The sequence below is a fragment of the Chiloscyllium punctatum genome, chromosome 5 (assembly GCF_047496795.1).
Source record: "Chiloscyllium punctatum isolate Juve2018m chromosome 5, sChiPun1.3, whole genome shotgun sequence".
Taxonomy (NCBI): Eukaryota; Metazoa; Chordata; class Chondrichthyes; order Orectolobiformes; family Hemiscylliidae; genus Chiloscyllium; species Chiloscyllium punctatum.
Window position 1 is genome coordinate 136,620,363 of NC_092743.1, and position 26,465 is coordinate 136,646,827.

At 40.1% G+C, this 26,465-nt stretch overlaps 1 protein-coding gene across 11 annotated transcripts in view; it reads left to right on the forward strand.

Moving 5' to 3' along the window:
- ncoa2 (nuclear receptor coactivator 2) overlaps positions 1 to 26,465 on the forward strand; it is a 308,555-nt gene that overhangs the window by 166,143 nt on the left and 115,947 nt on the right. For all 11 annotated transcript variants that reach the window (XM_072571432.1, XM_072571438.1, XM_072571441.1 and 8 more), the window contains one exon: positions 19,599 to 19,706. In XM_072571432.1, coding sequence (XP_072427533.1) covers positions 19,618 to 19,706 — 89 coding nt within the window. In that variant the 5' untranslated portion in view covers positions 19,599 to 19,617. The remainder of the gene's footprint in view (positions 1 to 19,598; positions 19,707 to 26,465) is intronic.

Sequence of the window (26,465 nt, forward strand, 5' to 3'; positions counted from 1 at the left end):
TGTGTTTTTGCCGATTGTTTACCTATTATTTACATATCGATGCTACTTAACTCTGTGATCTGCCTGTATTGCTCGCAAGACAAAGCTTTTCACTGTGCCTCGATACATGTGCCAACAAATTCAATTCAATTCATTTAAACTCTGATTTGTTTTAATTTATTTGTTCATACTTGTTATACATTTCTATTTAATATGATAAATGGGGCTATAGCACTTGTATAATTATACATTCAGCGCCTCATTGTCACTGATCAAGTTATTCTGTCGGAGCAAAATTAGAAATTGCCAGAACAACCGTGCAGGTAAGGCAGCATTTGTGGAGAGAAAGCAGAGATAATGTTTTGAGTCCAGTGACCTTCTGGCAAAATATGTTGGGTAGAGTTTAAACATGACGGTCCATAGTGTGAAAGGTTGTCCTGTTGTTTTTTTTTTGATGTTCTTGTCTGATTGTGAGGAAAAAGTCATGTTTGCATCTAAAATGTTTTAACTAGATGGCTGAAGGAAAGGAGGATTGAGGAATAATGGCTACAGGAACAGCCCTAAGCAGCCAGTGCTCTGTCATTTGAGTTCTCCACTTGGTTTTCATGCTGACATACCTGTCATTGGCCTGCTGTGTTCCTGAAGTGAATGTTGACCCTCACAGCTAGAACACCTTTTTCTTTTTAATCCCAAAGCATTTTATAGGTATTAGATTAGATTAGATTAGATTAGATGGCACAGTGGTTAGCAGTGCTGCCTCACAGTGCCAGAGACCTGGGTTCAATTCCTGCCTCAGGCGACTGACTGTGTGGAGTTTGCACATTCTCCCTGTGTCTGCGTGGGTTTCCTCCGGGTGCTCCGGTTTCCTCCCACAGTCCAAAAGTGTGCAGGTTAGGTGAATTGGCCATTCTAAATTGCCCGTAGTGTTAGGTGAAGGGGTAAAAGTAGGGGAATGGGTCTGGGTGGGTGCGCTTCGGGTCGTGTGGACTTGTTGTGCCGAAGGGCCTATTTCCACACTGTAAGTAATCTAATCTAAACACCTCAGTAAGGGAATATGTGATGAATGGTGGGACTCTGGGAAGTACCAAGGATAGGAAGGACCTTGGTGTGCATATGTGCCAGTCCCTTAAGGTATGAGGACAAGTGAATAAGATGGTTAAGAATGTATGTGGTAGTTTTGCCTTTTAGTTGGAAGCATAGAGTTTAAAAATAGGAAGATTATGCTGGAACTGTGCAAAAAGGTCACAGCTTGAGTATTGTGTATTCTGGAATCGGTATTATAGGAAGGATGTGATCGCACTGGAAAAGTTACAGACAAGATTTACAGAATGTTGCCTGGCTGGAGAGTTTGTTACAAAGAGAAATTGGATAAATTGGAATTGTTCACCTTAGAGCAGGGGAGATTGAGAAGGGACATGGTTGTATTAAATTGAGGGGCGTAGATGGTGGGAAGGATCAGTGCCTGGGAGGCAACCTCCAGGTAAGGGGCAGAAAGTTTAGAGGAAAAACTGTCTCCAGGAGGGTGGCGGGAATCTGGAACTCACTGCCTTTAAGTGTTGCAGCAACCCTCATAACATGTAAAGAAGTATTTAGATGTCATCGCAAGTGCAAAAAGCATAATTGGGCCAAGTGCTGAAAAATGGGACAAGAAAAATGGGACATGGTTGGTTTTGACCAGAATTGGCACAATTGGCTAAAGTGCCCCTTTTCTGTTCTGTGGATTTCTATGACTGACTTTCAGTTAGGCATTCTTTCTGCCTTCGGGACTCTATGTTGAGATCAACTGTTTCATACCATAACTCTGTCCCCCATTTTTGTATCTTATTTTTACTTGTTTCAGTTGTTTCTTTCAGCACACGTGTACGAGGTTAGTATTTGTTTTTTTGGTCCTTCCCACTCCCCTTGTTCCATTCTTCCACGCTTTTCTCTCCACCCCACCCTGCACCTCAAACCCCCACCTCCTCAAAATTATTAATTCTCAATTTTACATTATTGTAGGAAATATTAAACAATGGAATGTTACAACCTGAAGCATTAACTCTTATTTCTCTCACTGAACATACTAAGTTTTTTTAATCCTCCGCCCGCCAATGTTTCTGCTTTTATTATACAGATTTGGATTGCTATTTGTATGGAGAATGCCCAATGTAATTTGGGTGGTTCCATCAATTTGATTGAGCTGCAAATCTGTGAAATTAAATGCTGCATTTCCTTACAAACAACTATAACCAGCGGTTTCTTCAAAAACAGTTGATTTGGATCTGTACAGCCTGTATTCAAGATGTTTTTGAGACAGTCTATGAAACTATCACTTGGAATGTCTGAGGGTTGTTATGCTAAAAGGAAAGGTCGGTTGGCTGTTTCACGATGCAGAGTGATGCCGACAACACTGGTTCAAGTCCCAGACTAGCAGATGTTACCACGAAGGACTCTTCTCAACCTCACCTGAGCTATGGTAACCCTCCAAATTAAAACACCTCCCTATTATCTCTCAGTAATGAGAGAGCAGCTGTGTGTTCTGATAAGACAATGATTGGCTACTTTACCCTAAACGACTAAACCTATTTTGGTTGAAGAGAAAATATTTTTTATGCTGATGGGTATTACAATAGACCCCCAAATAGTATGAAGATAGAGTAAGTCCAGAGGTAAATTTTGGAGGAATGGAAAACTATAACACATTCTCCCCGTGTCTGCGTGGGTTTCCTCCGGGTGCTCCGGTTTCCTCCCACACTCCAAAGATGTGCAGGTCAGGTGAATTGGCCAATCTAAATTGCCCGTAGTGTTAGGTAAGGGGTAAATGTAGGGGTATGGGTGGGTTGCGCTTCGGCGGGGCGGTGTGGACTTGTTGGGCCGAAGGGCCTGTTTCCACTCTGTAAGTAATCTAATCTAATCTAATCTAATAAAGCAGCAATCGTACAGGACTTTGTCATGTAGCAACTTTCGATCAATATTCCTTGCCCAATAGGAAGGGCAAAGTGTTTGATCGTGCATTTTATCTTACCTCTGTGTTTTGTTTAAAAGTAGCTGTCATTGGACTTATCGTTGCACAAAAGAGTTGAAAAGAAAGTAAATGTACCCAACTGGGAGTGAGCACATTTTGATTGCCTTGAGAAGGATCTGGTAGAAAAAGGACAGGTGGACTGGAAATACATTATCCAACAAAACGGTATATGAACAACAGGTCATTAGATGGAAACAATCTGATTAAAAACAAACCTATTACCATCAGGAGGAAAGATGCTCTTCCAAAGCTAGAACTCCCTGGACGGCAAAGGTAGCTAAGAATTAAATAGACAAAGGAGGTCCTTGATAAATACAAGCTATAAAGTACAATAGAAAACTAGGCAATGAAGAGTGCAGGGGTCTTGTAATATAATGTAAGAAACAGACCTGCTTAAATGTAAAAGCAAACCCAGAAATCTTTTATAAACAAGTAGGAAGTAAGGTGATACTTGAAGGAATGGTGGAGCCACTTAGGGACTAATAAAGACAATCTTTTGGGAGCATTAGGCATAGGATATTATGAGTACAAACGATGGATTTGTTAAATGCACATCATTTTTGATAAGTAATAGAGGTATTTAATGAAGAAGTGGTCATTAGTGTAAATGGTCTTCATATGGATTAAATAATGTTGATAAAGTCCCACAAAATGGATGTATTCAGAAAATAGAAGTGAAACCAGGATACATAATTGGCATAGGGGTAGGAAGCCAAGTACTGGGGAAAGATTATTTTGCTAAGTGGTATACAGTGGAAGACCCACAGAAATCAACATTAAGACTATTGCTTTAGACAGTGTAAAATGATGTGAATGATCATAAGGAATATGTGGAGAAAGTGAGGACTGCAGATGGTGGAGATCAGTCGAGTCTGGTGTAGAAAAGCACAGCCAGTCAGGCAGCATCTGAGGAGCAGGAGAATCAATATTTTGGGCATAAGCTCTTCATCAGGAATGAGGCTGGTGAACCAAGGGAGTAGAGAGAGAAATCACAAGGAATATGCTTTTTTAAATTGCGAAAAGAATGCTAGACATCAGGAGGATTTAAAATAAAAACAGAATTGCTGATCAAACTTGCTGGAAACTCTTAAGACTGAGCAAGAGGCATCAGACTCTGTTCTCTTTGCTTTCTTTCTGCAGATGCTGTGAGACCTGCTGAGTTTCACCAGCAATTTCTGTTTTTGTCTCAGACCTCCAGCATCTGTTTCAAAAGGATTTAATTTGGTAAAATGGGTATATCCAATTTAAAGTGGCAGTGTAAATTGATCCAGTTTGAAAGGAACTACATGGAGAGGCCGTATAATTGAAGGAGGTTGGAGAGCAAAAGGGACTTAAGTGCACATATGTACAACCTTTTGAAACTAGGGGGTAAATTGAGAAAACTTCAGAAAGTTTATGGATCCTTTCCTTTATAAGCATTATAAAAACAAGTAAGTCATGAAAACCTTTTGACAAACTTTTGGGTAGATTAGGGTGGAGTAATGTTCACAATTCTAGGCATCCCACTTTGGGTGGGATCTGAAGGCCTTGGAGAGGTTCAGAGGAGGTTTACCACAAGATGCCGAAAGTGAGAGAATTAGTTGTGGAGAAATTTGGATTATTGTTCTTGCAGCAAAGAAGGTTAACTAGAAGCCTAAAGGAATTTCAAAATTAATTGAGCTTTGGATAAGGCAAGTGGGGTGAAATTGTTTCCTTTGGCAGGTGGGTCAGTAAGCTGAGGTTATGCATTTAAAATAATTGATGCAAGAAAGTAGTGAATTATTTTCACACAGAACATTGTGGAGATCTGGAGCACGACTTGAAAGGGCAGTGGAATCATCAGGTTCCATTTTTAAAAAATTCCAAAGATAGTTTGACATGTACTTGAAAGTAATTAATTTGCAGGAAAATGGGGAAAAGTTGGGATGTGGGACTAAATTGGACCGCACTTTCAAAGAGCTGATACAGGCATGACAGCTTGAATGCCCTCCTTTAATACTGTAAGGGTTTACAATTCCTTAGGAGAAATTGCTGACTCAACTTGTCAGGCATGATGGCCGTAACTTGCTTTCAGAGAACTTCATGTGTTGAAACCAAGCTCAGAATGGGAGGCATTCTTTAAAAAGAAATAAGCAGGTGAGAAAAGAAAGTTCATGAATGAAGTTAAAACTCTCCGATATATAATTTAAGAAGAAATAATTCTGCAAAGTGAGAGATCTTGTGTTTTGCTCTTAAGAATGAGGTGAAGTTTATTTAATGTAAGCATACTTATCTCTCCACCGCTTTATTAACCTTTTATTAAGATTTGCACATTAAACCGAAAGGAGAATTAATTATCAGTGGTATTGTTAAGATCTCTGTTGAGAAAGGCAACTTGAAAAGATAGATGTGGAGGAGAGGATTGGCAAAATGATTCTAGATAGGAGTAAAAGGAACAAAGAGGTCTTTTATGGGGTCTTTAACTGCCCCAACAGTGACTGGAAATGCTATAGCTCTAGTACGTTGGATGGATCAATTTTTGTCCAATGTGTGCAGGAGGGTTTCCTGACACAGTATGTCAAAGGACGGACAAGAGAAGAGGCCACACACCTGATCTGGTACTTTGTAATGAACCAGGCTAGGTGTTTGATTTAGTGGTAGGTGAGAACTTTGGAGACAGTGACCATAATTCAATTACATTTAGTTTACCAATGGCTAGGGATAGGCACGTGCCACAGGGCAAGAACTACAGATGGGGGAAGGGCAATTATAATGTGATTAGGCAAGACTTCAGAGGTGTAGAGTAGGATAGCAAAATGCAGGGGATGGGGACAACCAAAATGTGGTGCTGGTTTAAGGAACAGCTATTGTGTGTCCTTGATTAGTATGTCCCTATTAGGTAGGGAGGAAGTGATCAGGTAAGGGAACCATGGTTTACGAAAGAAATTGCATCTCTTGTTAAGTGGAAGAGGGAGGCTTAAGTGATGTTGAGACGAGATGGTTCAGATAAGGTGATGGAGAGCTACAGATTAGCTAGGAAGGATTTAAAGAGAGAGTTAAGAGGGGCCAAGAGGGTTTGTGAGCAGTCTTTAGCAAATAGAATAAAGGAGAATCCTAAAGCTTTTCTATAGGTATGTGAGGAATAAAAGGATGATTTAGGGTAGGGATAGGGCCAATCAAAGACAGAAGTGGGAAGTTGTGTGGAGATGTGAGCGGTGCTAAATGAATATATCTCATCTGTTTTCACTCAGGAAAAGGAGAATATTGTGGAGGACAAGACTGAGATATGGGCTATTAGACTAGAAAGATCTGAGGTTAGTAAGGAGGAGATATTGTCAATTCCAGAAATGGGCTGGATGAGATTTATCTGAGGACTCTTTGGAAGCTAGGGAGGAGATGGCAGAGCCTTTGGTCTTGATCTTTCAGTCATCATTGTCTACTGATTTAGTACCAGAGAACTGGAGGATTGCAAATGTGCCCTTGTTCAAGAAGGGCAGTAGAGATGACCCAAGTAATTATAGACCAGTGAGCCTTACGTCTGTTGTAGGAAAAATTTTGGAAAGGATTGTAAGAAAGGATTTAGCAAGCAACAGTTTGATTGGAGGTAGTCAACATGGTTTGGTCAAGGGCAGGTTGTGTCTCACAAATCTCATTTGAGTTTTTTGAGAAGGTGACCAAGCATGTAGATGAGGTTAGGGCTGTTGATGTGATGTACATGGACTTCAGTAAAGCCTTTGATAAGGTTCCACATGGTAGGCTTTTAGAGAAAATACGGAGGCATGGGATTGAGGGTGAGTTAGCAGTTTGGATTAGAAAGTGGCTTTCTGTAAGAAGGCAGCAAGTGGTGGTTGATGGAAAATATTCAGCTTGGAGTACGGTTACTGGTGGTGTGCCACGAGGGTCTATTTTGTGACCACTGCCGTTTGTCATTTTTATAAATGACTTGGACGCAGGCATAGGTGGATGGGTTAGTAAGTTTGCAGATGACACCAGTCAGAATAGTGGACAGTGTGGAAGAATGTTGCAATTTGCAGGGGTTTTTGATAAACCGAATTGGGCTGAGAGGTGGCAAATGGAGTTCAATGCAGCTAAATGTGAGTTGATTCACTTTGGTAAGAATAACAGGAAGGCAGATTACTGGGTCAATGGAATGATTCTTGGTAGTGTGGATGCGCCGAGGGATGTTGGTGTCCATGTACATCCCTGAAAGTTGCCACCCAGGTGGATAGTGCTGTTAATAAAGCGTATGGTTTAAGTTTTTTTTATTAGGAGAGGGATTGAGTTTCAGAGCCATGATGTCATGCTGCAACTGTACAAAACGCTAGCGTGGCCTCACTTGGAATATTGTGTACAGTTCTGGTTGCCCCATTACAGGAATGATGTTGGAAGCATTGGAAAAGGTGCAGAGGAGATTTACCAGGATGTTGCCTGGTCTGGAGGGAAGGTCGTATAGCGTAAAGGCTTGAGGGACTTGGGTCTGTTCTCATTGGAGAGAAGAAGGCTGTGAGGGGATTTGATAGAGACATACAAGATGATCAGAGGATTAGATAGGATGGACAGTGTGCGTCTTTTTCCTAGGATGATGACGTCAGCTTGTATGAGGGGGCATAGCTGCAAATTGAGGGGTGGTCGATGTCAGAGGCAGGTTCTTTACTCAGTGGTAAGGGCATTCCATGCCCTGCCTGCCAATGCAGTTAACTCAGTCACATTAGCAGCATTTAAACAGTCCTTGGATAAGCACATGGATGATAATAGGCTTAGATTAGTTCACAGGTCGGTGCAACATTGACAGCTGAAGGGCTTGTTCTGCACTGTTGTTCTATGAACTTCTCATTAACTTGCTGAAGGGGTTTTTGCTTTTTGAAAAGGTGAACTGCAACTTACCACGCTAGGTGAAACTGGGTACATGACAGGCATTGGGTATCTTTATAAGGGAAGCTAAGAAACCATGAACAGCTACCTCAAATGTTCAAGGTTGCTGCTTTACATTAGGCAGTGAAACTGAGTACGGAAAGAAAATTACAACAGAATCTTGAAAATGCTGGAAATACTTAGCAGCTCAGATCTGATCTTTCAAGAGGGAAGCAGAGCTCGTGTCTCAAAGTGAGGATCCTTGGCTGGAACTGAAATTGCTTATTGATGCAACAGGCTTCAAGAAAGGCTTTTAAAGTTTGCTGTGGTCTTGTGGCTAGGACTTGCCATTTTTATGGTCATTTACTAGGATTGTTTCCTGGTTAGGGAATAAAGATTTATTGCAGTATGTAATGTTGTGGCTATCTTGTCATTCTTGTGTGCCAAAGGTCCTCACTTTGAAATCTAACAGCAGTGTCTGAAGGTTGGTTAGCTCAGAAAGCTGGACAGTAATGTTGGAGAATGCAGGGTCATTCCTCAACCTGGCTGTGACAAGTGCAAGGTCACCAGCCCCCTTGTCTTGTCCCATACTTAATGTGGAGGAGTGACCCTCAAGCTTTGTCCAATTACCTTTCTTGAATGGAGACCGATGCCTATGCACCGTAGTGGACTAGAAGATAATTCTTGTACCACTAAGTGAGGCAGAAAGAAACGTGGAGGGGAAAAGTAAGCAAAAAGGAAGATCGGTGCTAGCCTGGGAGACAGAAGCGATCAAATATCAAAACAACTAGTGGCGTGAAGCAAGAAGAGATGTTAATGGGGCAGTTAAAGAAACAGATTCTGGACGGAGCATAAATGTGAAAAACAAAATTGCCAACAGCAGCTCAGAGTTGCAAGAGTCTTACAGCACTGAGGCAGGCCCTTTTGGCCAAACTGGTCCATGCTGACCAAGATGTCGATCCACGCTAACCCCATTTCCCTGCACTTAGCCTATATCCTTCTAAACCTTTCCTATCCATGTATTTGTCCAAATACATTTTAGATGTTGTTAATGTACTTGCCTCAACTACTTCGGCTGGGAGCTCATTCCATATATGTACCACCCTCTGTACAAAAGTTCCCTTTTATTCTTTCCATTCTCACCTTAAACTGATGCTGTCTTGTCCTTGATTCTCCAACCCTGGGAAAAAGCCTGAATGCATTTTAAGGCTCCTGCTTTAAAAATAAGAGAGGAGACAGTGTATTTCCTGAAATTGTTGAACTGGATGCCTTGGAAGCCTGTTAAACATGCAGTTATAAGGTGAGGCTATGTCATTTACTACAATATGAGACCGAACAGAGGGATTGAAGTGGGAAATTTAAAGAATCTGATCAGAAGCTCAGGATAATAATTGTGGACTGAAGAGAGGCGGTCTGCAAAGCAGCAATTCCGTCTTTGTTTGATCTTTCTAATGCAGATGAGATCACATGGTGAGCAACATATTAAACTTGTTAATTTGTACAATTACAACTTTGCTGGTGCCATGGTGTTGGGAATGCTAAGTGCGACAGGGTGATCTGTTGAATGACGAAGGTGAGGAGATGGCATGTGAGGAGAAAGGCACCTTATTATAATTGGATTGGTGGTGGAAAGTGAGAGCAAAAGTTAGGAAATGAAATGGATGTACTGAGGAACCTTGATTATCTGGCATTGGATTATCCAAATATCAAATTATCCGACAAGGTGGCATGGTCCTGATGCTTGGCTGAACTGTTATCTGGCATTTGATTATCCAGAATTCAATTAACCGAGAGAAATATTCCCCGCCTGTGTCCTTCAGATAATAGAGGTTCCTCTGCAGTTGCAGACTCTGCCAATCAATCCAAGTGGTACGCAGGTAAGGGAAATTGGAACTGGCACCAATGGAAACTAGCATAGTCAAATTAAATGCAGTGGAGGCAGGGACCCTCAGAGGTGAGTCCTACAAGTAACAAGGCGTGTGGAAGTGTAGGCTAAATACTGTAGGCATTAATGAATTATAGTGAATAAATTAAATTGAAATACTTCAATATTGCCTCGCAAGATCAGCTAGTAAGTACCAAGTTTATTGTCTTATCGGTTTTGATTTAAGATGTGGTGGAGGCTGGTACAATTGCAACGTTTAAGAGGCATTTGGATGGGTATATGAATAGGAAGAGTTTGGAGTGATATGGGCCAGGTGCTGGCAGGTGGGACTAGATTGGGTTGGGATATCTGGTCGGCATGGACGGGTTGGACAGAAGGGTCTGTTTCCATGCTGTACATCTGTGACTCAGTTTTAATTATCAACTGAAGATGAATATCTGATTTTGTTGGTTTGTTCTTGTCAGTCAGTGTAAACTGGTGTCTGGTGAGATGCTATAGTTGAAACGTGAATGAGGAGTGTAATTAGTTCTTCAAGCTTTTGAGAACCTCAGCCCAGTATAGTCCATGCAATTACATTCATTTATGTATAGTCCATGCATTTCCACAATCAAGTTTTTGAGGACAAAGTTTATATTTCCTTCAAAATCTGATTTTCAGGTTCACTCTATTTGAGATCTCCACTCGATGAGCATTAACTCTTATTTTAGAAATCATAAGTTCAGCTTTATTCACAGAAATAAGACTTGCGACTTTATTTGTAACCAGATTATTAATGTAATGCAAAGACGTTTTAAAATGTAAACAGATCTATACACACTGCAACCATACATCTGGAATGCTTGAGACCACTTCTGGATTTTTGGAATTTTCTGGATTACAGGATGGTGAAATATCTAAGCCTAATATGTGAACTGGAAATGCCATCGACAAAACCTTGTAAATCAGTAATAAACATTTGTTTTATTTATCCAAATACAAACCTTTCATGGTTCTACTGTTAAACTGCTGTACTGAGGGGGAAAGATATAATAGGGACCTTTTTTCTCTGAGGGTTGTGCGTGTATGAAATGTCAGAGGAAGCAGTGGAAGCTTGTACAATTGCAACGTTTTAAAAGGGACCTGAATGGGTATATAAATTGGAAGGATTTGGAGAGAAATGGACCAAATGCTGATAACTGAGACTAGATTAGTTTAGGATATCTAGTCAGCATGACGAATTGGACCCAAGGATGTGTTTCCATGCTGTACATCTCTATTACTCTATGACTAAGTGATGACTATAACTTTGAAGGAATGAGTATTTGAGATAGCTGAAAACTGGAGTAAAGCACCAAAATATTGGGATACAAACATCAACAAACCAAAAAGCCCATTTATGTGTTTAGCTTGAGTGAAAGTGAATTGTTTTTGAGTACCTACACTCGAGTGCCTAAGATGGAAATATAAAAAGGGGAGCTAAACAACAGATTAGGCCTACTTGGAGTAACTGGAAAAATTGCAGTGAGCTGTTCTGAAAGGAAGAATCTCCAAGAAAGTTTGAGACTGCCCTTGTTGTGCAGTGTACTTATGCAACATCCGAAGTGATGAGCTGTCAATTTGGAGTTGGATATGCAGGGCAAGGAGAACCAACAAAATTTTAACCAGCACTCTGTATCTGTGTGTTGAGGGGAGTGTCGGTGAATATTGAGTGTAGCTGAGATTGAACTGGCATTGTCATCTGTTCGAGAGGAAGTGTGGTGAGACAAATGATGAGAGATGGGACTGCAAGGAAGAAGGTGAAGAGGCAGTTTTAAGACCACGTGAAAAGATGCAATGCTGCAAGACTTGAGCACAGCACCGTTGGAAGAAGAATCTGTGACTGACAGGAAATAGCAATGTGTGACCAACCAGTATAGTGATCACCCCAAGACAAATGGTAGAATCTGAAAGTAAAACAGGTTGAGGAGAATGCTATTCAAAACATGTCAGGCAAATGTTGTTTCCCACCAGTATGCAGTATTCTGGAACTGGGGAGGTTCCAATATACTCAATCTTAAAGAAATAAGAGACTTGTTTATTACAATGCATTTCATGAAAATGGACATCCCAATGCACTTTTAAAATGAGGTGATTTCACTGCTTCAATATAGCAATGTTCTAAGAATTTGCAGGGAGATGCTTGTCAAATTAGAAATAAAAACAAATTGCTGGAAAAACTGAGCAAGCCTGACAGCATGTTTGAAGAGAAATCAGAGTTAATGTTTGAGCTCTGGTGATCCTTCCTCAGAACTGAACCTGAAGTGTTAATTGTGATTTCGCTGCATGCTGCCAGTCCTGCAGAGGTTTTCCAGCAATTTCTGATTTACAGCATCTGCAGTTCTTTCGGTTTTACTTGTCAAACTAGGGTCATTTTGGGAAGAGTTATAGAAAACCTGAGCTATCAAAGTTTGAGAAACAGATAGAATTTAAAGAAATCATCAATGAGTAAAACATAAATTCAGGTTAATTTTGTTTGGAGTTGCGTCAACAAAATATTAAGTTTGTGGTAAAATACCAGCATATGTCCCACTGTTCATCAATGTGTGGCTCTTCTGAGTAAATTGCCCACTGGATACATATTTATTGTGTGCAATTTTGAGCCCGATATCTCAGGAAGGATGTACTGGCCCTAGAACGTGAAAATGGTTTCAGGAATGAACAGCTTAACATATGAGGAACATTTAAGGACTCTGGGTCTATACCTGGTGTTTAGAAGGATATGGAGGGATCTAATTGAAACTTGCAGAATACTGAATGGCCTGGACAGAGTGGATGTTAGGAAGATATTCTGCGTTGGTAGGAGAGACTAGGACCCGAGGCCACAGCCTTAGACTAAGGGAGACCTTTCAGAACAGAGATTAGGAAAAAAATTATTCAGCGAGAGGGTGGTAAATGTGGAACTCACTGCCTGTGAAGGCCAGGTCGGTCCTCTTTTTTTTTAAGACTGAGATAGATAGGTTCTTGATTGTCAAAGCAGTCAAGGGTTACGGAGAAAGCGAGGGAGTGGGGTTGAGAAACTTATCAGCTACAATTGAGTAGCAGAGCAGACTCGATGGACTGAATAGTCTAATTTTTGGTCCTATGTGTTAGGGTCTAATACTGTATACTCTGCATTTGGCAATATATTAATGCAATGTGCAAATGCAGCACACTTTCTGTCAATTGTTCGTGCTATTGTTCTTGTTATCAGGCTACTTTGAGAATTATAGGGTCTGCCTCCGTGCTGAGACTCTTCGGTCCAACCAGTCCATGCCGAACATAATCCCAAACTAAATTAGTCTCGTCTGTCTGCTCCTGGCCCTTATCCCTCCAAACCTTTCTTATTCATGTACTTATCCAAATGTCTTAAGTGTTGTAACTATGCCCACATTCAACACCACCTCAGCAGGTTCATTCCACATGCGAACCACCCTCTGTGTAAAATGATTTACACCTTGTGTCTTTTTTAAATTACTCACCTCTCGCCTTAAAAATATGCCCCCCAGTCTTGTCTTTTCCCTCGGATGGGGGATTTCAAATAACACACTAACACTATCCCTACCCTCATTATTTTATAAACTTCTATTAAATAGTCTCTCAATGCTCCAGTGAAAAAAGCCCCAGACTGTCCAGCCTTTCTTTTTAATTCAAGCCTTCTGTACCTGGCAGCATACTGAAGTCTTTTCTGAACCCTCTGCAGTCTGATAATATTGTTCTTCTATCTGGGCACCAGAACAGGACACCATATTCTTGAAGAAGCCTCCCAAAATACCAACATTTGGCATGGAGCATTTTTCAAGGTTATCTCAAAATAACTTGCATTGGGAAACTCAGAAGAATTCATCAGGCATTATTTCCCAAACAAACTGCGTTGGGAGGCCCAAACCCAACTAAGACTGTAACTGATACAAATTAATGAAACCTTTTTCCTGTTTCTGCTGATACCCTTAGGCACTGATTTCCTTTGCTCAATCCAAGGTTACGGTGAGTGGGCACACAGCATTAAATTCTCCATGCCAAATTTTGTATGATTGCTACAGGACAAAAGGACATGAGACCAAAACTAACTCCATACAACAAAATAAACAGATGTCCATAAGAAGAATGTGTTTTCCTGTACGATACCGAGCAAATGCTCAGGTGTTGAGTTTGTTGTCAGTAAAGTACACGTTCAGAGCCATGTGTTTTGGGGACAGGTTAGATCGGTTGCATCCCGAGGTTTAGTAGACTCAGAGTCCTGCTTGGTTAGTTAGGTCTTATTAACAAGATTGGGGTTCTTCCTTGAAACTACAGAGAATCCTTGATGGCTTGGGTCATAATCCTGGAACTCCCTTCCTAACAGCCTTGTAGATATTTCTACGCATCAAGGACTACAGTATTTCAACGAGCCACATACCACCAGGAATTAGGAATGGGCAACCAATGGTAGCTGTGGTAATCTCCATATCTTAAGAGCAATTTTTAAAAAAAACTTGTTTGTTAGGAAACTGTTGAAAATTCCCATAGTGCCAGAGCTTCAAATGAAGTCTGTACGCTTGCCGTTTCATCTGACATGTCTTCACCCAAACGTTTCCTGAGAGAAGTGTTCAATTTTTCATTCTGGAGAGACTTTTCATAATTTGCATTGGCGCCTGAATAAAGTTACACGTTGCTTGAAGGTTGCATTCTTTACTTGTAGGTCCAGGAGGCAAAGACTTGTTGCTGCAGGAATTAAAAATTTTAAATTCTCTATACTGTCCAACTGCTGTTTGAAAAATTGTCTGGGCGTGATAAGAATGCAGCATCATATCTTTCTGACAGTATGTGGCGATCATGGCTTGTGGAATAATTTTAGCAACATTTCCAGCTCCAAGAGGAAATCTTTAGTTTGGAGGCTGCAATTTTGTTCACTTGTAGAAAGTTGGAGCACTTTGGCCGCTGAGAGGTGGAAATTGAGGAGATTCCTTGGAACGATCTTTCCCTGTGACAGACAGTGGGAGACAGTCCTGTAGTTACTGCAATCAAGTCTTGTTGCCCTCCTTTAACGTAGCCACAGTCATACAATTCTTAGGAAATTCACCAAAGATCCTCAGACAGCACCTTTTCAAAGGCACAAAACATTTCCATCTAGAAGGGCAAGGGGAGCAGGTACATTGGAACACCACCTGCAGGTTCCCCTGCAAGTCACTCACCATCCTGACTTGGAACTATATTGCTGTTCCTTTGCTGTCACTGGGTCAAACTTCTTGAATTCCCTCCCTAAGGTCAACCCACAGCAGGTGGATTGCAGTGGGTCAAGAAGGCAGCTCACCACCACTTTTTCAAAAATCCTTCGTGTGCACTGCTTTTTCCAGCTGAGGGATATGAATTATTTGAAGGAGATCCTGGGATTGATGAGAGAAACGAGAGGAAAATATGTTCTGAATAAAGGTCACTTGACCGTAAATGTTAACTCTGATTTCTCATCACAGATGCTGCCGGACTTGCTAAGCTTTTCCAGCAATTTCTGTTTTTGTTTCTGATTTAGTGTCTGCAGCTCTTTCAGTTTTTAAGAGGCAAATCTGTTTCATTTCCTGTAAAGGTTCTACTTTTTTTTTGCATTAGTTCAGTGTCAGAATTTTCAAAAATCACAATGCTAAGAAATCTATAAAGATCGTGTTAATTTCCCTGGTTTATAGAGTACATGTTTTCCTCCAGAATTGTTGAAGTTCAGAGAATTAATTTGCGGAACTGTGAAAATCAAGGTTAAAATACACATGGTTGCTGCTTCTAGGAACTGTTTATGCACCGTGCAAACCTAGGATGTAGTTAAATTCATTTTTTGTGTCATGAGTCCCCTCCTGATGGGTGACAACAGACAAAGATGCTTCATTTTACTGGGATCTGCTAGCATACTATGTATTGATCAATATCTTTATTTACTTTGCTGTGGGAGAAGTTCCTTTTTTAAAATTTAATGTAGCTTCTTTATCCCAGCTACTTCATTTTCAAAAGGATTTCTTTTAAAAGGCAAGCCAGTACAGTGGAGTAGCTGCTTTTGAGCAGATATGTGATTGCATGTCTTTAAGCCACCTATCTCTCTTTTTAGCATGCTGCTGTGGTTATGGAGAAAGCTGAATCAAAGCAGTTTGTAAAAAGTTAAATGTTAGTCCATGATTTGTCCACTAACTTGTCTTGTGTTGTCTCAGGATTTGGCTGGATTTAGAATGCTTCATTTCTACCTTCCTGCTTTGTTTTCTTTCCATTTGGGCTGAGGTTCATGTTCTTGAATCAATCCCAATGTATTTAATTCTTATGTTTTTTGTCTTTTCCTGCTTGTTACATAATTTCCAATGTGAATACTTCAAAACCATGGGCATTGTTTTAAGTCAGATGTCCAAGAAGTAATCTGTACAACCAAAAATGCCATTAAATCTCATTTTGAACTAGTTGATAGAGTTTCTCCCAGTTCCTAGCTTCTGCACTTATGTTCCTACAATACCATTAAAGACTCTTGGCCCGGGGAGTTGCACTTGTGGGGATCTCTCATTTTCATGTAATTCTCTGTAGCTCACTCATTATTACATGTATCCAGTAGCCAATGCCCAAATTCTTGGTGTTGCTACATTAGTTAAACAGCTGAGAGAATGTATATGTAGTGTACTTGGACTTCTGTGAGAAACTGAAGTCCTCAAAGAAAGCAAGAATGCAGAATCAGCTGACAATGGTGTGGGTTTGTGATTTCCTCCACTTGAGCATCAAAGTATTGCGAAAAAGGACACCGAAACTGGATAAATGACAAAATGCCTTTTGCACCAAGTTTCTAAGGTTCTATGGCACCTCTGCCACCATTAAGGCTGTAAAGTAGGGAAACATCTGAGGCATTTGATTCCTCAAGTATTGGTAGAGCAAACAAAAATGAAATGATTTCATTTTATCATGGCACAATGCAAAGGGCCTTGTACATATTAGTGAGCGTGCAGATTGTTAGCACTGAGAGTAGACAAATGCTCTACTTCCTCTGCATTATGGGTTTTAAGCTAAAATTACTTTTTCCAGTTAGCACAAGGACCGGTTAAATAACTCACCAATTTCAAGATTTAAATAAATAGATCTATAAACTGGGTTTCTTGATAAACACAATTTTGTGTTTATGATGAAACCAAAACTTTAGTTAATTATTACACCTCTATTGATTAACATGCATGGGCAGTCATGTAGAAGTATAAATACTTCTCCTGCTAAATACCCCAAACGCACACATGCTAGCATATTGTAGTACAGTCTGTCTCCAGGAAAAGAGAGAGAGTTTCTCTGCAGAAATTGGCCAAAACATTTATTTTTCAGAAAGCCAATGGGTCGTCTTTGTAGTCAAAAAGATAAAGCACAAGATATTCTGGAGTTTGTATTTCTGATGTTTCAATGTGTTGTGTTGTCAAGTCACTCGTCATGCACAGTTGAAGCTGAAGTCTTACAAGCATACCTTCCTCTGGAAACACAATGTTTATGTTCTTGTAATCACGCTTTGATGAAAGAACTAATATGTTTCACCCTGGACAGGTGTAAAGAGTCATGATTTCAAGATACTGGTGTTGGACTGGGGTGTACAAAGTTAAAAATCACACAACACCAGGTTATAGTCCAACAGGTTTAATTGGAAGCACTAGCTTTTGGAGCACCGCTCCTTCACCTGATGAAGGAGCAACACTCAAAGCTAGTGCTTCCAATTAAACCTGTTGGGCTATAACCTGATGTTGTGATTTTTAACTTTAAAGGTGTACAGAGGGTTTTCAGAAATGGAAGCAGTTGACTTGGTAGCCTATTCTTAACTGTTTGTTCTTACAACTGAGCCAATTAATCTAGATTAAGTCCTCTAAGCAATATTTGAAATAAAGCATTGTCGTAATGCTGTATATTTGTTGCATATACATAGAAAGGACAAGGCCATAATAGACATACATTGGCATAAAATACCTGTATGTAGAACTAGTACTCAATGTGACAAATGAAGTTCAAGTCATCAATTATATTGATAGTCACACCACCTAGCTTGAGAAGGTTCTTATGAAAAACAGGGACCTTAAAGTTGGTTGATTTTTGAGCAGTTTCTATTTTCCTTATGGATTGTGTTGGCACTAATTTGTTCATTATCAAGGTTAAAACATTGGTTATTACTTTCGCTCAGACCACACATTCTTTCCTGCTTGCTGCTTCTGTACTTGTTAATGTGAACAATACCCAGAAATCAAAAAAGTAGCAAATAGCAGAATGACAATGGAATTTTGTAACATATGACAGTTTCATTCTGGGAAATGTTCATAAGATTTAATGTTTCTCAGTCACTTGTTGATTTCAAAGCATTTGGAAACATTTTATTATTGTTGAAGTTTGCTCAAAGCTGTCTGAAGGCTGTGTCCATCAACATGATTGACATGAATTAAAACTGAGAGAGTAATCAACTTGACGTGCACACTGCTCTCTACTCCCAACATCTATTGTCATCATTTGCTTTTACTGTCACAATTTATTTCTCTTCATTATTCTTATTAATCACTATTCTCATTAATCTCATTACATTCAATTTATTTCAAACATGTATTTTGTAGTGTTTGCTGTGTTGTAAGGTATTTCTGCTTAATGTGAATGCGGGGAGGGGGGTTGGGATGGAAGTTGGGGAGGGAAAATGTTGCATGCAATACTGAGAATGATTGAGTATCGGTCCTTGGGTGAGAAATGAATGTAGTAGAGAGATAATGGATAGTAGCAGATAGAAGACTTTGCCACTTAGCATTGTGGGGTACAGAAGGTCATTGGTACGCTTAAAGCTGTAGACCATTCAGTCCATCAGATCTGCTCCATTGTTCAGTTCATGGCTGATCTGATATCCATCAACTCCACTTTCCTGCCTTTTCCCCTATAACCCTTGATTCCCTGACTGACTGATTTAAAATTCAGTCTGCCTCAGCTTTGAATGAACTTGATCACCCAGCCTTAACAGCCCTCCATGATTAATAATTCTACCCTCCAAGGAAAGAAACTCGCTGGACCTAGATTCTCCCACCAAGGGAAATGACCTCTATGCATCTACTCTGTCAAGCCTCTGATAAACTTTATATGTTTCATAAGATTGTACCATATTCTTCTAAACGCCGCAATTAGTACAGTCCCAACCTACTCAGTTTCTAAGAAAGTTGCTCCATACCTGTGATCATCCAAGTGAACCTTCTCTGGACTGCCTTTGTTGCAATTATGCTTTTCCTTAAAGGAACCCAAAATTATTGATGGTATTCCAACTGTGGTCTGAGGAGTGCCTTGTACAGTTTTAGCAGGACCTCTCTATTTTTATACTTTTTCTTTCCTTCTTCCTTCCCATTTCCCATTCCTTCCATTCTGTATTGCTGGGCATTCATCCAGTCTGTGAATACTGCACTGACCTGGATGGAATTGTGTTGCGGTCTTTTGCTGGTCCTCTGGAAAGAATGCAGTGCAACTTTGCACCCACTTTATCCCCAACTAGTTATAAATTGGTTACTGAGTCCTAAATATTGACCAACAGGATCAATAACTCTGTTGAAAATGTGATCATCTTTGGTATAGAGAAACATCTTATTAAAGAAAAGAGTAGGAGTAGGCTGTTCAGCCCTTGAGTCTGATCCACCATTCAATATGAATATGGCTGATCACAGAGTGATGACTGAAATTGTATATGAATATGGACTAGCAGCAGTGAGTATAGTCCTGTTGAATTTCCTGCATTTGCTAAACCAGTCCAGGGAACCTTTTGACATAATTGACATGCATCTTGTGTTTCGTTAACAATGTCTCTGTCTCTGTCACCATCTCAAGGAGCAATAATACACTGCCAAGCCCGATAGTCAAAAAAACTACAAGGCATCAGGTATTTATAATTGAAAAAAGTTGAGTTCTTTTGTAAAGTGCTAATTGAGACATCTCTCTCAACTTTAGCTGCTTACATGTCCCCAAGATGAGTGGAATGGGTGAAAATTCCTCCGACTCTGCGAGATTAGATTCGAGAAAACGCAAGGAATCACCATGTGACCACCCACGACCAAGGTAAGATCAATAGTCTGTTTTTTTTTCTCTAAAGGGCATGTCATATACGGAAATGAAGTTCATGACTCCTTTTTTAAAATTGCATTTGTTATACATAATAATAAGCGTGTAATTTTTACTTTGCTGGGTTCTTGTTTCAATATTTAGAGTCTATAGTTCTAAGTGGGCTAAGGATATGACCTGATCAGAGGACAAGAACTGGATCTTTTGATGTGCAATGGCACTGCAGTTTACTTGTTAACATTTTTATACCCTTGATTCAGTTTTGTCCCTACCAAAGTCTGCATGGACATTTCTCTGGCAGTACCCAGTGGATTCTAATCTGGTGCAGATATCTAGGTTCAATGTTTGTTCTATTTCCTTTCTCTCACACCTGCCCCTTCTCAAGTCCAGGTACAGCGAAGCCAAATAGTCACTTGAAATCTTCCAGTTGTGTTTGGCGCAGTTACTTGACCAGTTGCATGTTAGAATTTTCTTTTCATAAGTCCTAAAACCCTGCTGGTGGCAGTACTCTATCTGGTAAAGTGGCTGCATGAATAAAACTGGATCATTAACCTGTTGTCTGGATTTTGTCACCAGTGGCGAAGCAAGGTCACCACTGACCTTGAAGAAAGCCATCAATAAAAGATGTAGCAATATCTGTGGGAGCAATTTCCTCTTTAACAATGGCCACTTAAATCTGGTGCCACAGTCCAGGCAGAGATGGGAGGCGGTATTAGAGAGCTGGCGCTCAGCCTCAGCAGTGTAGATGTCAGTCCACCAGATGACAGCGCAACCATTGTTGTCAGAGTTGGATCTGAGAGCGCAGAGGACAGTCAGTTAAGAGGAACATAGGTTCAAACTGGTAAGGGGGGGGGCAGAGAAATTATGGCAGCCAATGTCCTGTTAACAGTTCTCAATGAGCAGGTAGAGTGCAGGTAGAAGGTCAGAGGGAGAGGTTGAGGTGGAGGTAGTGTTGAAGGTGGGTGAAGCAAAAGAACTCCTATCCAAAGAAGTAGATATGAAGGCATAGTTGATGGAAGAACAGTTCATCGTCATGTTGTGCCCGAAATTCTTTGAGATGGGTGTGCTGATGGATAAAACTTAGACTTTTGCTGAGTGCAGAACATTCAGCGTTGGAGAGCAGAAAGTTAAGGAAGAATAAATACCTGACAAGAGGTGGACTATTGGAAGGAAGAAGATTCATTGGATCCAAAAGTTAACTGTTTTCTTCCCATTGCCAGACCTGCTGAGTTTCTCCTAAAATTTGGGGGTTTTTTTGTCAGATTTCTAGCATCCGCAGTTCTTTGTTTTATGAACAAACTTGAAATTATATTTTTAAAATATGGATGTTTTAATTATAGAAAAATTGACATTCCATCAGTGTACAGTTAGCTGTTCAGTGAGTGGTTTAGCGGTTATAAGAAGTTATCACGCAACAAAAGCAGTTGCACCTAACTTCAGGTGCAACCTTTTTTCCTTTGGTGTTTAGAGTGAAACTTAGTGGGGTTGAAATGGAAGTTCTCGTCAATTCATGATTGGAATTGTGGGAATCTTTTATTGAGGAAAATAGACTCCATTATGGCACAGTCTGAATCTCCTTATTCTATGCTTCCAAAGTTACTGTCAGTTTTCAGTGGAATAATTATGGCAAGCACTGACAGTTCTGCTGTCATTGTCACAATAAAATCCAGACCAGCATAAGTAATCAGTCTGTGATAATAGAAAATATGTGAGAAATGCACCATTAAGGATGTGGACAGGGTGAGGATGGTATCTAGATGAGAGTTGTGTATGTGAATGTAATTACCAAAAGAAATTTTGAAAAAGGTGCTAAAAGCATAAATTCAGCTCCTCTGATATGATGTAGTAACCATTAGAGTTCTGTTCCAAGTTGGACTTTGTGAGGAGCTATATATTCCAGCCTGTAGATTCTTCAGAATGGAGAGGAAAATTGGAGAAAGAAAACAAGTAGCAATGTTGTTCAGACAGTCGCAACAGAAAAAGCGAAAACATTTAGTAAGGGTAGTACGGTTCAAATAGTATCAATTGATGTATGAAACGATAAAGGATTTGATAATCTAGTCAAGTTGTCTACAGATTTCCTGACAATAGTAATTTTTAAATTCATTCATGGAATGAGGGCATTGCTGGCTGGACCAGCATTTATTACCTATCCCTAATAGCCCAGAGGGCAGTTAAGATTCAATCACATTGCTGTGTATTGGAATTACGTGGAGGCCAGACCAGATAAGGATGGCAGTTTCCTTCCCTAAAGGATGTTAGTGAACTAGATGCTGTTTCCTGATAATCGACTCTTGATTCCAGATTCTTTAAAATTGAATTTGCTTTCCACCATCTGCCATCGGCAGGATCTGGGTCCACAGAACATTTGTGTGGGTCTCGCAATTAATAGTCCAGTGATTCATACCACTAGGCCTCCCCCACCAGTGTAGCGGAAAATCTATAAATATAGAAAACAAGAAAGCATATAACAGGCAGTGTGGTTATAATACATTTTAAGTTTCAGATGGACTAGAAGAAACAATAGTTCAAGCCGGAAAAACCTATTTCTGGAATTTATTCAGCACACTCTTGGAAATAATGTCTTAGAACCAACAAGGGGGAAGACCATTCTAGATTTTAGTGATGAGGTACAAACCAAAATTAATTAATCTAAATGAAATACACCCTATAAATAGTGACCATGATGCAACTGTTAATTTTATATCTGCTTTGCAAAGACAAAACTGAGACTTACTGACTTAAAAGGGATGAGAAATAAATTGACCACGTTTGAATGAATGAAGCACCTAATTGGTAAATCTATGAACAATATTTAAATATTGAAATGTTCAAGGAAGTGTTTGGTGTTGTACAAAGCCAGTGTGCACATCAAAAAATAAAAAGCTATAGCTGTTTTGTAAAAAAAAAAGTGCGGTTAAAATAGCACGTATCAACACAGTTTGCACGGCTGAGAGAAAGTGGAAATGTCTCAAACTGGGATAATCTTTGAAAACAAAGGAATGCATGAAGTATAAACAGATATTTAAAAACTTGGTTAAAAAGAACGGGGCTAAGTTAGAATCATCTTCTAAACATATTAAGAAAAAACTGGTCAATGAGAATATGAATGCATTAAAGATAATTAGACTCTATGGATAATGAGGAAAAGGAAGATGTGTTATAACAGTACTTTTCTACCAGTTTTTTTACAGTAAAGCAAAGGACTACAGTTGATACAAGCAATAAATGAGTCAAAGGGTAGAATTCATTGATTTATTGTTTAAAGATGGTAATTGAGAAAATAATAGGCTTTAAGATGAACAAATCTCTAGGACCTGATTATTTTAAACCTGGGTATTAGTAAAAACTTAGTCATTGTCACACTTACAGAAGTCAAACTCTGTGCGTGAGCTCTGTGCTGACCCAATGTCACAGAATTGATGGAAGGAAGTAGCACTGCTGGAGGTGTGAATAGTGGAGTACGGGGCTCTGAGATCTGAATTGCTTTGATCCCACATTGACAGTGTTATTAGGGTCAGAGGGAGATGCAGCAGGAGTCCTGGGTGTGCAACCTCCCCATTCCAAGATGGGTTCAGGTACCCCTGGCTGTATGACAGCGATTGGAGAGGACAGATGTGCTAGCTCTCCCATGTGCAGGAATGTGCTGATAGCAGCAGCATGTGTACAGACACGCCTACAGCCTGTTGTAAGCTTTGTCTATATCTCCCAGGGGCATTTTACCACTAGGGTAACCACTTCAGTTAACCAAATGAAATGGGCAGGGAAGTGGGGGTGGATTTACCATAATTTTCTCAATTTTCTGGAATGAGAAGTGGGCAAATTACATTAAATATATTTAAAACTTAAAGTAATGGCTATATTGTGTTACAGTGAAAATAGAAATTCTGGATAAAATGCAAAAGGGTTTACACAAATTGTACCTAAACAGAGGGGGTTTGGAAAAGTTGAATTGTCTGGGGCTCTTCTCTTGAGAAAAAGACTTGACAGGTGATCTGACTGAACATCTTCATCATTTTAGAGGTTTCTTAGAGTGGATATAGAGAGTGTTTTCACCTGTGTGGCGGGTTTAAACCAAGGTCCATCCACAGAAGATAATTGCTAATGATTCGATAAAGGAAATCAGGCAACCTTTTTTATAGTTTGAATTATGAGACTATGGAACCTGCCACTGTTTGGAGCGATTGAGATTGATGCATTTAATGGGAACATAAGAGAAAAAGAGTGGAGGAATTGCTAAGATTCCATGAAATGAAAGGAAGTGTCTGTATGAATGTGGACATATTGCACCAAATGTTCTGTCTCAATTCTGTTAACTTTTAACTCCTGTGGGTCAAGAATTGTGTTCTTAGCTTGGAAAATTGTAAACACACTCAATTATTTAAAAAGGAAGAGAGGATCAGAGCTGGAAAAATCCTGATTTGTTAGTTACACTGCCAGACATCAATTGTGGGTATGTTATTGGAATCTTTTATTGGTGACTGAGTTTCCGACCAACTCTGAGCTGGTCAAAAAGAGTTGACATGGATTTTTGAGGGGTAAACCTATATTTTACTAATCTATTTGAATTTTTCTGAAGTTGCTAAGAATTAAAAACTGAATGTCCACCAATACTGCTCGCATTGTCATACTCATGCAGACATGGAGGTATTGTAGATTTCTTTAAAAACTCTCCTCTTTCTTACAAGTGGAATGTAAGGGATGTAATTTAGCTGCTGAATGGTCACTTTTGTAGCTGCAAGATGATTTAAAATTTCTGGAAATTTCCAAAAAGGATTAGAATGGATTATAAAAACCAGATACTGTTGGATGGTGGAAGTCTGAAATTAAAACTGAAAATGCTGGAGAAAGTCAGCAGGTGTGGCAGCACCATGACAATAAAGCAGATATTTCGTGTCCAGTGACCCTTTTTCAGAATTGTTGTTTAATTGATGTGACAATAGAGCTTGCTTGGGGGACGTGTGTAAACAAAACCTACAGCTGGCGATGTTTGAATTGACGAGACACGAACGGGGGTGACTGGATGCCAGCAGGAGCTTGGGGACATCAACCTTAGCAAAATTACATCATGCTGACTCCAGACAGAAGGGAAACAGACTTGTGGATTTTAGTCATAGAAGCATAGGAGGAGGAGTAGGCCATTCATCCCCTTGAGCCTGCTCTGCCAGTTGAAATGTATCCCAGCTGATCGAGCACAATATCCTAATCCCACCCTCCTTCCGTATACCTTTAGCCACAAAAGTTTTATCTACTTCCTTCTTGAAAACACAATGTTTTGGCCTCAACCATTTTGTGTGATAGTGAATTCCACAGCCTCACCATTATTTGGGTGAAGAAATCCTTCCTAATCTCAGTCCTCCTAGATTATTCCTTATCCTTAAACTATGACCCCTGATTCTGGACTCCCCTGCCAATGGGAACCCATCTAGCCCCTGTCAGAATTTTACAGGTAGTTCTTCTATAATGCGATGGTTGTATTTTTATGCAACCCCACATTATAGAAAAATCACACTTTAGGGTCAGCACTTAGTGTTGGTGGTGTATTAGCATTAGAAGCCAACATGTGTCTTAATAGTGTGCACTTTAAGAACGGTGTCCTTAATTTGTCAATTGCATTACAGCTAATTTGCGTTATCAAAGTGCGCGTTCTAGCAGAATGGCTTGTATAGATTTTTGAAATTGGCCCCTCATTCTTCTAAACTTTTAATGAATGCAATTGACTCAGTCTCTCCTCATACATCAGTCTTGTCACCCCATGAATCAATTTGGTAAAGTTTTTGTTGAACTCCCTTCATGGCAAGAACATCCTTCCTTGGATAAGGAGACTGAAAGTGCACACAATATTGCAGATGTGGCCTCACCAATGCCCTGTATAATTGCAGCAAGGCATCCTTGTTCCTCTTGAAATCTCTTGCGATGAAGGCAAACATAAATTTTGCTGCCTTTACTGCCTGATGCACCTTTTGCATTTACTTTCAGTAACTTGTGAATGAGGGCACCCAGCACTCATTGAACATTTCCACTCTGTTTACGGCCATCCAAATAATTTTCTGCCATTCTTGCTATCAGAGTGGATAGCCTCACATTTATCCACATCATGTCACATCTATCAAGCGTCTAACCACTCAGTTAGCCTATCCAAATCACATTGCAACATTTCTGCATCCTCCTCCTAGCTTACCTTTCCACCCAGCTTTGTCATCTGCTAATCTTGGAAGAGTATATTTAGTTCCCTCATCTACATTATTAACATATACAGAGGAACCTCGATTACTTGAAGGACAAGGGTGGGGTGTATTTTGTTCGGTTAATTGAATTCCAGGTAATTGAATGTCGGTTAACCTACTTTAGCCAAGCATCTGCACCTTGCAATCCTGCTGGATAATCCGGTATTCAGATAATAGATGCCGGATAGAGGTTCCTCTGTATTGTGATTATTACAGATTAGATTACTTAGTGTGGAAACAGGCCCTTCGGCCCAACAAGTCCACACCGACCCGCCGAAGCACAACCCACCCATACCCTTACATTTACCCCTTACCTAACACTACGGGCAATTTAGCATGGTCAATTCACCTGACCTGCACATCTTTGGACTGTGGGAGGAAACCCACGCAGACACGGGGAGAACGTGCAAACTCCACACAGTCAGTCGCCTGAGGCAGGAATTGAACCCGGGTCTCCGGCGCTGTGAGGCAACAGTGCTAACCACTGTGCCACCGTGCCGCCCACATTATCTGTGTTCCACGTATTGAA